Genomic DNA, 12084 nt, shown 5'->3' on the forward strand with positions numbered 1-12084 from the left:
TTAGATGAGCAATTTTGGGTGTGCATGTGCTTGTTTACATATTCTGTCTTCTGGACTTGTACGTTAGCAGTGCAGTAATTTTATCCTACTTCTTTGGAATATACCCAGTAATAAAAATTACCTTCTACATCCTATGTAACTTTCTCTCCTGAATGTAGAGCCAAAATAGAAATTCCATGGCGTCCCTTCACATACTAAATAAAACTAGATCTCTTTTCAGAAATAACAATACAAGAACAATTCTATGTTGTTTAGTTACTAGATAAATGCTCAGAAAAGCTAATGCATTTCTATAATACCTTTATCTCTTAGTATTTTAAAGAGAATGTTAGCAAAGTGAGACAATATGCAGGATATATGCCATAATGACCATTAGTGTTCTCCCAAAACATTAAAGTTGACTGTGTTTATTTTCACAGAAGAGTTCCAACAAAGCTGATATTAAAATGCTGAGCCTTTTAAAGAGGAGAAGATGTAATTAAATAACAGCTACGTGCTGAAAGTGGTAATTTTCATGGCCACTACTATTAATTTTGCATAACTTGATGTGTAGCCAAGTATCCTATTGCCTGATAAGTGTATGGGACCCACTTTACAGTCTTGTGTTTTTCTTATCAACAAATGGGCTTGCAACTCTTACTTTGCCTGATCTGAAAGGAGACGGAATGCCTCCAGGGAATTCAGCATTCCTGAGTGTACTCAGCATTTATGGCAGTATTAATTTATATACATGAAGTTTGAATATTAGTAATGTCTTAAATTCTGACCTTCAGAGGGAGTTAATGTGATTGCAAAAGAGCTATCAAGATGGGAAAGGGCACTTTCTTCCTAATTAGTAATTCCTTTCTGCTTGGGGTACGTACTTTAAAGGAGTGCTACATATGTGGCTTTAACAGCAAACAAACTCCATGTTGAGGTATATCACAGTTTTTGCAATGCTACAAGTTGATATTTTATTGTTTTAGAGGGTCTTATTATTAAATTTATGCATCTTTCTTTAAAAAAAAAAAAAAAGAGAAAAATAACTTAATTGAGGGAAGCTTATAATAAAACAGCAGCTGCATATTAAACATAACAAAAGCTATTACAAAGATATCTTCAGATAGGAAGCCTTCACCACAAGGCTTGTTATGCTGTTTTTCAAACATAAAGAACTGGAGGCTGTGAGAAAGGTGGTGGTTTCCACAATAGCTTGATTGTTGGGAGGAGAAAAACATGCCCCCACTTTCATTGCGAAGGTGTATGATTCTTTGTGAACACTGTCACTTTTTGGTATGCTGTCATCTTTTATTCTGCCTACATATATTTGGGGAAAAAGCTTGTGTTAACCAGTGACAAACTGATTCAAAGTAACTTGCTATTCATTTGATTGTGTTCTTTTCTAACTTGTGCATATGATGTTGAAGTATAGAAAATGCCCAGAGAAATTATGAATGTGTTGTGACCTATAGGAAAATGTAGATTAAGTGTGTGGAGTTTGAACTTGAATATGTCCATGCATGCTTGTTTACAAGGAACAGTTGTTTTGGGCATGTTCCTGATCAGCAGATAAGCAATGGGGAGCTAACTGCTAAAGCTGACCCAGCTCCTTCTTGTGAAGATCAGAGGCTGTCAGGGTCAGGCCAGTGTGGTTACACCTTAATGAGATAATGAAGATGTAGGAGGGCTTCTACCACCTCTCCATTTTTCTAATCAGGCTCACAGCTGTGTAAAGAGGTTGCAGCCAGGAGCTGTGTGGCTGCACTCTGCAGGCTCCTACCATAGCTGACTGTGCAGCTCCCTGCTCAGCAGCAAGGTCAGGGAAAAGCAGAGCATCTGTGAGCTGCAGCAGGAGGGGGCACGAGGCCCTCCTCGAGACAAAGTCCTAACTGCAATGGTCCAAACAGATGCATGTTATTACTGGGTTTTGCACTCAGCATGTATTTTGTTAATAGCAAAACTGCACACCACTTTTTGTTGGCCTTTGCATACAGAATCTGAGTACTCGCAGTTCTTCAATGTTAGCATGTTTGTCAGTTATGTTATTATTTCTGAGTGTAGTACATATTGCTTTAAAGTTCATTCATTACCTGTGTGGTGTCAAGAGTTGGACTTGATGATCCTTAAGGGTCCCTTCCAACTCAGGATATTCTATGATTCTATGATTAACTGAACTAATAAAAATGCACAGATTTAGAGATCAGGCATATTCCATTGCTCAGTGAGATGTATCTTGGAATCTTTTGTGTGTCAACTTGTGATTTCTGGTGCAAAAAGTGAGCAAATATCTAGAACCAGGGTACTAGACAGAGCATAAAAATTACATGTAGTTTGGCATATTGATTTTTCTGTAAGCAAACTGGGATTAAAAGGTCTGTGTGCTCTCTTAGCACAGATTTCTATTCCATTATGTTGATTCAGTTGCCTGTTAAATTGTATAAAAAGATATTGGGATAAATAACTTACTGATAGCCCTGCCGACTTAGGCGATCACCTTTCCTGCTTTATTGACTGCAGAAATGCTTCATGGAGAGTCATTCAAGGGCAGGAAAAGAGTGCTCTCAGTGGGTGGGGAGAAATGACAACTGCCTGAGCAGCACTTCTGAATATTTAACCACAGCCTGCACTAGATCGTAAAAAGATCTTCCAACAAACTTACACCTGCTCTACCTCAGGCCCTAGTCACCCTCAAACTATGAAAGACTGCAAATCTATGCATGTGATTCAAATGTACTGGTCTGGCCTAGAGCACAGCAGCACAAACGGATGAATTAATGATGCTAAGGGAGCTGGGACTGCCATGGGGAGCAAGCAGGGAGAGGAACAAGCAACGTGAGCAGTCTGTGAACTGGCTTTGCTGGCAGAAGTATTAGTAAAGGGAAAACCATCATACCGACAGACTGGAGTGTCTCTTTTTTAAACCTGCTAAATCTTGTGAGTTTATCATACAGCAGTGACAGACATATATTGCACGCTATGAACATCAACATAAAATGCCAGCAGCAGAATTTACAAGAATATCACCATTTATTTTAAAATATTTCAATTTATATACCTTGCTTTTGTAGTGGGTATTAGCCTTGTGTCATGGATATCCAGTGTCATGGGAAAGTGCTTGTAGGTGAAATCTAGCTGTACAGTGGAGCCTCAGAAGTCAAAATTGAAAACAAAGTAATCCTAGGCAAACTATCTTTATATTCAGGCCATGATTTTTGGAGGCCTTGATCAATTTGGCAATTCTACTAAGGCTACTTGAATTATTTATACAAATACAAAAAGCTTAGCTTAAGAACATAAGATCTGAAGGCTCCTCAGTAGCACCTAGACTAAAGTCCTGAACAAAAGATTAAGTGAAACCATGTAGGTATGCTGCTGCTACTTAAAAATAAATAAAATATTTTCTTCTGAAAGAGGATTTTAATGAAAAAACAACCTGGACTGCATGTCGTGGGGGCATCACTGAGGTTTTATCCCTGCTAAAGAAAAAACGTTGGAGTTCTTTACATGGAAAGTCAGAGAAAACAGCTTTCATCAGTTTTCACAGTTAGCATGTGGACTGATTTGAATTTTAATTATTAGTACTACTCATCCTATGCCTATCTGATTGTAGAAGGAGCTGTATTGCAAGTACTGAAGAATAACTTAGAGAGCTATTCTGGTAAAACCTTCTAGTCAAATCAGGGCTAAGTTCAGTTAGATAAAGTTGTTCAAATCTCAAGTCTCTCTGACTGCTTTCTACTCGAGGTATGAAGGGCTGAGCCCGTCCAGCTCCATGCACTTGTTCTCAGCTGTCCACTGAGATGGGGTACTTGGCCACTGAGAATTTCTGGGGTGCTCCCCCTACCCCAGCTTGCATTTTCTTGGAAAATTATGTTCTGCTCCTTTGAGGTTTCTTGGAAGTTTTTTTTTTTTTTTTCCTTGCATAATTTTTAGTGATCAGACTTGAGTCATGTGTAAGGCAACTTTGCTGCCCAGGTAAATAGTATGTGTTTGACTAGTGTGTATAGTGTTAAACGTGGAGTGCGTGAGGGTCAACAAACTACTGATGCAGATTTACTTGCCTGAAAAGGCCCCAAGAAAAATGACCCTGTGGCCACTCTGACCTAGCGCCAGCAAAAAGTCTGAAAAATAACACTGTTTATCTTCACTACTTGGCTCTAGCAAAATGAAGATTTTGCAGCCAAATGAGAGACCTTGGCACTTTCATGTTGGTAACATCAAAAAAGTAAAATACAGAAAAATTACCCTCACACCTCACATCAGACTTCAAGAAGTTTTTTGGGAGGTTATTTTTGGGAAAATTTTTATCATTCTACATAATCTGTTGAAAAGTACTGCATGTTTGGACTTAGTCAAATTTTTTATTATAACATTTTCCGTGAAGGAAACTTGAGCTTTTGATTAAGCTGGTTTTTCCTCCATTCCTAGAAATAAGTTAATGGAAAATCTGAAATTGATTTAAGGACAGGAATAAATAGAGAAGAGGTGAATTTTAAGTTTCAAGCTGGAAGATGACTAGTGGATGGTCTATTTAAAAAAAAAAAAATCTAAGTGGAGTTAAAAACCACTCCTTGAAAAGGAGAGAGCACTCCAAAGTTATATGAGAAATATGCCTTACCACAGGCAATTTTAAAGACAAAATTCCCTGAGCTGCTTCACATTTTTTTTAATGTCTGTACAAACCAAAATGTAATTTCCCAGTAAGATATGTGAAGCAGAGAGAAGGGAAAATTTGTCACTGTGGCAAACAGCAAGAAGACGTACTCCAGTAAGTGTGGAATTACAGTTTTCTTGAAGGTTGAGAATTAAGTGTTATGTATTTTTTTTCCCCTAAGAGAAGTCTCCAACGAGCTGTTTGGTAACCTAATTATGTCAAACGCATCATATGCAATATATATCTGCAATAAACTGAGTCAACTCTTATTTGGAATAAGATAAGGTAAGCTAGAATTACAACACACAGACATGCCATCTACTAACAGGATCTTCTTAGGTTGGAAGGAACCTCTTGGGATTTTCAGCACTGGTAAAGTATGGCCAGCTGCAGCAGGCTGACCAGGACTGAGTCCAGTCAGGTTTTGAGTACCTTCAGGGATGGAGACTATGGCCTCTCTGGGCAATCTATTCCACTGTTTGACTATCCTGACAGCAGAAAAACAGGTGTTTCCTTGTCCTCAGGTGGAATTTCTTGTGTATTAAAGTTGTCCTCACTGCTTCTTCTCCTGTCACGGGGTGCTACTGATAAGTGTTTAGCTCCCTCATCTTCAGTTCCTCTGTTCAGGTGCTTCAGGCACACACATTAGTAAGTTTGCCCTGGAGCCTTCCTTCTCCAGGCTGTTCCAGCTCTTGGCCTCTCACAGACTTGCTCTAGCAAGTCGGTATCTTCTGCTGGGGAGCCCACAGCTGGAGGCAGTCCTCCAGGTGCAGCTTCCCCAGTGAGCAGTAGGGAGGTCATCTCTCTTGACCTGCTGGCATCGAAATGATTTTGGAAGTTTTATTCAGGATTCAGGAGACATTTATTTATGACTCATTTCAGAAGGCACATCTCCTTTTTTTTTTTTTTTTTTTTTTTCCTTAGGAAAATGAACACACAAAGTGACTTACTTTTTCTGTAACACCCATATTTGGGTCTCTCTCCTTACGTCCATTGAAATGTACTGATCTTGCTTAGTTTTGTAAAACTGCTCTGAAAAACTGATTTTTTAAAGAAAGCAATGATCCTTTCCAGCTTTCTCTTGAAACTTGTTGGTCTTCTGGTTATAATGTTTTTCAAAAGGCTGTTCCAAGTGTTTGTGGCTTACGTTAGTCATGTTTATATAATAATGGATATTGACATGATGCTTTTCCTCTGTGGACTTACAGAAAGCAAATATAAAGTAAAGCTTGAATCTCCGTTGACTTTTAATGCCATGTTAAGCAAATGTGGGAGTGAAACTGGTATTTACAGAAGATGTTTTGTATATGAAGAGGTAAAGAGACCTGACTCTTTCATCTAAACCTTAAAGTTATAAGTCAGAAGTCCAAGCTAGTAGTCTTAACTAATGCCTGTGAGACAGCTCTGTCATGTGGGATCACACAGCAGCGCTGTAACTGCAGAACTAAGGTCACTTTGAATCAGTTCACACTTGGACATATTTCTTGCTCTGAACTTTACACAGCCATTGTTAGCATGGCCAGTGCCAGGTTAAGAACATGATATTAATTTCTACCTCCTTTTCCAAAGACTGCACCACCACTGTCGTGTAAATACTCAGCCAAACCCTTCTGCCAAACTTTAAAAGAAATCATAGAATTAAAACCAAAAGCCAAGGATTTGCGAATGTAGCAGTTAGATAAGGAATCCTACTTACCAACTACAAAAATGATGTTTGATTTCCTCAGGTCTTCTGAAAAATCTAAGATAAAAATACAAATTCTTGAGTTAGCAGCACCTACTCATTTTCGTCTTGCCTACTTTCCATAGTGATTTTTTTCCCCTGGATTTGCTTTCTGCTATAATACCATGCATACCAAAAGACACAATTATCTTGCTTATTTATCCCCCAGCCTTGTAGCTGTTGCTGCAGATATATTTAAAAAAAAAAAAAAAAAAAAGTCACCTGAAAACTAGACCTTGCATATATACATTGACTTAAATAAAAAATGAGAAGCAGATACATCTTGATGTAATAATGTGCCTCCTGAGCCATTGCATCTTTCTTTGAATGTATAATTAGATTGTAATTGGTACAGAAATGTGTCCATATCCTATTAAGATTATATTTGGTGTACTACATCTGAGATGTAGTCTTAAATTCCTTTGTCTCAGATCAGCCAAATAATGTGTCATTTTAGTATCAAAACTATTGTATGCAGTGAAGTGCTACCTTTTACTGAAGCTTTTTTTTTCTTTTTTCTTTTTTTTTAAAGCAATCCCTTCTAGTCTGAGTCCTAGTTACTGCCCCAATTATACCAAGATAGAGGGCAATCCTGCACCATCTGAGCCTGCTGGAATTTTATTATGTCTTTCAGTAAACCACTTCCAACACACATTCATTTACTACATATAATTTTGTTTAGTGTGTTATGTAGAAGCATCTACATCTCTTACTACATGTGATTAGATGTAGAAGGTTTTCATTAATTATTATGTTCATCTTGGACTCTTAGCAGCTTGTACTTTCCAACAAGCTTTTCATAACTGCCAATGTCTGAAACCATCTATCTGATATAATTAACAGTCATATTTTCAAATAATTTTGGAGTGTAGAAATGTCTTTTATAAGCTTTGTGTTCAAAGAGAATTTACATGGTAATATTTTGAGACAACTTTCACACTATAAATAATCTGAATTCATTTTCCTTTTTATGTAGCTTTTTAAATATAAGGGGAAATAAAAGGTTTCAAAATTAAATGCGAAATTATACTGAAAAAGAAACTCACCTCCTGTGCTCCCATAACCAGAAAAACTTGACTGATCCTCCTCCTGTTAATTAAGCAATTGACAAATTGAAATAGATTTTTCTTGAACAGTTTGCATCACTTCTGTCTACTTATCTGTATGTCTGTATCTTCTCCATTTTATAACCCTTTGAATTTTAATGTATGTTGAGACAAGATTAACAATGTCACAGGAATGTTGTTTCAAGTCTGTACAATGTGAACATGGAGAAGCAAAGGTAACTGGAGGTGATTCACTGGCCCACACTGATTTCTGTGCTTTGTGTGCTTCAGTGTCCAGCTGCACAGCTCCAGCCCATCAAATAAGCAGCCACTGTGCACGCTGAATTGCTTTGGGAGTGTGGATGATAAACTGTAAGTGCTGGAAAGGCAACGCTGGAGCAAGTGCTAGAAGTGAGCTACAATATGAAGACAAAATTAGCCTTTGGTTTAAACCAACTTGAATTTGTTGACCTTCAGAACGCAGTGCAAGCTACAACTTGTTATAAAGGCTGCTAAACTAAAAGAGGGATCACACCAGGGAAATGGGAAACTTGGTATGGTTGGTTGGTTTTTTTTTTTTGTTTGTTTTGTTTTGTTTTGTTTTTTTCCCCTGATGGTTGGCCATTTGGGGTTATTTTGCCATGTCCTGTATGGTATAACCTACAAAAATTTGTGCATGTTGGCCAGCAAGAGCATCAGAGTGGGAATTATTTGCTGTTCATATAAATCAGAATTGTATACGTATATGTAGGTTGTAGTCTGGGTTATGTAGTGCCGATACATTCACGTTGTCAGTGCCATAATCTAGTCTATAAAATATAGATAATAACCTTGCCAGTAACATGCATATATTACATAATCACTGCACCATATCAGCACAGTACATGTTGTGCTAGTCCCCTCAAAATAACCTTGTGAATTCTATGTATTCAACACTAGTGCAGGGTTATCAGGCTGTAGTCTTTTGGAGTTCTCCTTCAGTATGGTGTCAGAAACACCCGCTGTTAGGACCGTGTATTGCTGCGTGCGTAGATTAAGGGGAACGAACAGCATGGTGACCAGAACAGATAAACGCTGGCTGCTGCATTTTGCAGGGCTCATGCACTATGCTTTCAGGTTTCTCCCTGTGTTCCCATTATCACTGAAACACAAGCGCTCTTCATTAGGCTGAAGTACCATTACACCGACCACGCAGAACACTTTCATTCTCTGATTTGCAGTGATTCTCAGCCTATTATGCTGCAGCAGGTTTGCCTTTATCTTCTTTCAGAAGGAAAAATTAAAGTTTGCAAGAGTATTCCAGGGGAAAAATGTCAAAATGAAAGATTTTTTTTCCTACAACTCAAGTGACAGAATTAATCCTGCATTTTTTTTTTTTTGAAGTAATAATACAATAAAATTTTTGACCCTCCAAAGGATATGTTACATATAAATGGCCTGGTTTTAGATTCAGCTTCTTATCATGCCTTTGAAGGTTTATGAATGCAAGTCACTTTAGGGACAAAGTTTAGAGTAAGGTTTCTTTAAAAATCAAGATCACAGTCACCAGTTTACCTTGTGATCAAATGAATGTGGCATTCCTTCTTTCAAGTAATGCTCTTTTAAATAATATACTTTGTTCTCCCCTGTAATTGCAGAATGAAATTGCCTCTAACCCTGGTGGGCTGCTCAGAGCAGCAGGTGATAATAAAGGTCCATTTAAGTCAGGAACAGCTCTCATTTTTTAGAGCTAAAATATGTAAGAACTAGAGACAAAGGTGAAGCTAAACAAGCTATCAGCCCTTTTTTTTTTTTTTCTTTTTTTTTAATTGTTATTATTCGCCAACGTTATCTGCTTTAATAGACCAAGAGGTTAACTAGCTAACCACTCATGTTCACATAAGGAATAAGGGCTATGAAAAGCCATTGAAGTAGATTCTAATTACAGTTCAAAAGTAGGTAAACAAGAAGTTTTGGTCACGCTGACCAACACAGAAATTCAAAATAAGAAATCCTGTTTAAACCAGTACCTGCTCATCTTTCAGGTATAGAAATAGTGGTTTTGAAAAGTAATTTTTTTTCCACTTTTTTTTTCTCCCCTCCAAAAGGCACCTGTTCTATAATTTTAGGGGGACAACTCAACATCCAGCTTGATGTGAGTGGGACTGCTGGCCCCACTGAACTTCCATGGCAAAACAAGCTCTCCACAGTTCACAGAATAAGTCATGCTATAAAAACTTTTTTTTTTCCCACACAGAATTCAATGGTACCTAGCTCAGAGTGGAAAGAGGTCCTGACAGCTTGGTCTCTAGGGGAGCTTTGAGAAGTGCTTGGAGGAACAAATTAGAACAGTGGGGCCACAGTCAGTTTGGATAAGGTGTTCACAGCTTTTGTTATTCTGTTAGTAAGTTCTACACAGAACCATTTCCCTTTACCCATTTCTTCCTAGTCTCCTCGAAAGTACAATCAGTTTTCCTGCTGATTTGGGTCAAGAAAGCCATACTTCACAGCGTGGAGTCCTTTGTGGAGAGTAGGAGGCTTGCATCCTGGTTAATCCCACTGTGCTCATGGTTTATGTTTGACAATACTTACTTCTAACAGCATATTTCTAGCAAAAGGTCTGTAACCTGTGAATGACAGAACCTCTTTTGGCTTGAAAGCACTGTTCCACCTGCTTACCAAAGTGCTTTGGAAAATAGCTGTTGGATTTAGCGAGTGACCGCATACAGAAAAGTATCACCAACTCCAAAATATAATTTACACAACATCACCATCAGGAATACAGCGATAGAGCAGCAGAACAGTAGTGGTATTCTAGGTGTAGCTGTCTCCATTTAGCTGAAAGCAAGGTGAGGAAGACAATCTTGTATCTAATGAGCTCTGAAGAAAGGTGAGTGGTTTGTAATTCCAGCAGCCTCTGAAGCCATGTAATGTCTACAGATATTACCTGAAAACATCAATTAGTGTGGCACAGCTGATAGCAAACCCTAGAAGGAATATTCCATCTTATGCTTCAGCAAGTCAACCAATCTCTATCACAGATCTGGATAATATTCAACTTGCAAGTAACTTTGTATTTTGTTTCTGTGAGAATTTTCACCCTTTCTTCTGAGTTATTTGGCAGAAGTTAGAACAAAAAATAGTAGCAAGACCCTAACTATGGCTGATCTTGGTCTGAAGGCAATTTGTATGTTATTAGCTGAATATTTTACACACATGTATCTATCATATTGTGCCATACCAGCAATTCTTTGAGCAAGTAAAAATATATATATTAAAAAAGGGGGGTGGAGTGGGAATAAGGAAAAATCAAAATTGATCTGTAAGTAAAAAAAAAAAAAAAAAAAAAAAAAAAGAGCAACATAGGCAAATATAACTATACATGTTGTCATACTGTACTAAAGTAGAAAGTACAAGCAAGAACTGATTATAGTTTTATTACAGTGATGTCATCAGCATCCCTTTAATGGGGATGTAGGTGTATATAACCACCAATTTCTCAGCATGCTGTGGTGGTGTAGATCTCCCTTTGCTGCTGTTAGGTATGTGAAACACTTATACTCCTGTTGCATTTTGTTTCTTCAAAGAACACTACAGTTCCCCATAAATCATCCCTGAACTTCCTTTGGGAATGGAGGTAATTGCAGTATTTTAATTTTAGCAGAGATGTTAGGTGACTTGTCAATAAGAAATAATTATATGTAGAAGTAGAGCCATGTTTAGGACTTAGATTTCCAAGTTTCACTTGTTTAGTTCACAATATATTTGCTTTGACCTCATTTTCCTTAATAACATAATATCATCTAGAAACATTTGAAATTTAATTTAATGCTTCTACATCTAGTACCCTCAAAATCAACTTCAGCTGTCAATTAAATAAATTTTCTCACTGATTAAGAATGGTCAGGGATATCAGAAAGCAGTATGAGGTCCAGCACCCTCAGGATATACAATGTCTCTGCATGAGCATGGTCCAGTCTGTCACTGTCTGCGTGGTTGTAGAGTCTGACATCTCTTTGCAAATACCTTAGTAGGTATATGCCTATCTGGCTGGTCTTGCAGATTAGACATGTGCAGCAGCCTCTGCTTTTCAAAATCTCGTGTCACTGACAGGTGCCCTTACACCTGCAGTTTGGCTGCACTCAGACTATAAAGCATAAAGAAGCTTTAGGAAGCTGAAGTTAAGTGTGAGAAGAAACTGGGGCTGGTCAGTGCTGAGCTGTAGAATTTCTCTTCTAAATTCCTGCTTCCCTGTAAGAATGAATGTTTGGTTTTGATGAGATACATAAAACCGGCAAGTAACCCAGTGTATGGGCAATGGTCCCTGGGAACAGATTTTATGAGCCATACAGTTGCTTGCCTTTAAATTTGATTTGTGACTCAAATCACTCTTTGAGGCTGAGCTGCTTTCTGCAAGCTTCGCGTTGAGTTATGCCTCTGGAAAGGGGGGAGCTGCTGTGCTCTGACCTCCTCTGGTCCAGAACTAATGAATATGTGTAAATAAGATAAGATTCACTATGAATACACTCTGACTTGAAGGCTTTTCTTTCCCCAAAAGGCATATCTTCTTATACAGTTCATACTGTTCAGCAGAGTGGAGTTATTTGTGTCAAAAGGGACTAATAGTAATTAAGATGAGAAAACAGTGCTAATGTTATTTGAGGTGATTTTTGTTTGTTGTGCATACAACCAGGAACTGCAGA

The 12084-nt window shown here is 38.0% G+C and overlaps 1 protein-coding gene and 1 long non-coding RNA gene across 2 annotated transcripts in view; one reads left to right on the forward strand and one right to left on the reverse strand.

Moving 5' to 3' along the window:
* Nucleotides 1-12084, reverse strand: part of AK5 (adenylate kinase 5) — a 93882-nt gene that overhangs the window by 17889 nt on the left and 63909 nt on the right. The window contains exons 9-10 of the mRNA XM_084528663.1: nucleotides 7403-7445; nucleotides 6330-6374 (exon numbers count right to left, since the gene is read on the reverse strand). Coding sequence (XP_084384789.1) covers nucleotides 6330-6374; nucleotides 7403-7445 — 88 coding nt within the window. The remainder of the gene's footprint in view (nucleotides 1-6329; nucleotides 6375-7402; nucleotides 7446-12084) is intronic.
* The window catches only part of LOC311441024, a 76953-nt gene that overhangs the window by 1227 nt on the left and 63642 nt on the right, over nucleotides 1-12084 (forward strand). The gene's annotated exons all lie outside the window — the stretch shown is intronic.

This window comes from Aythya ferina (genome assembly GCF_964211825.1).
Source record: "Aythya ferina genome assembly, chromosome: 8".
NCBI lineage: Eukaryota > Metazoa > Chordata > Aves > Anseriformes > Anatidae > Aythya > Aythya ferina.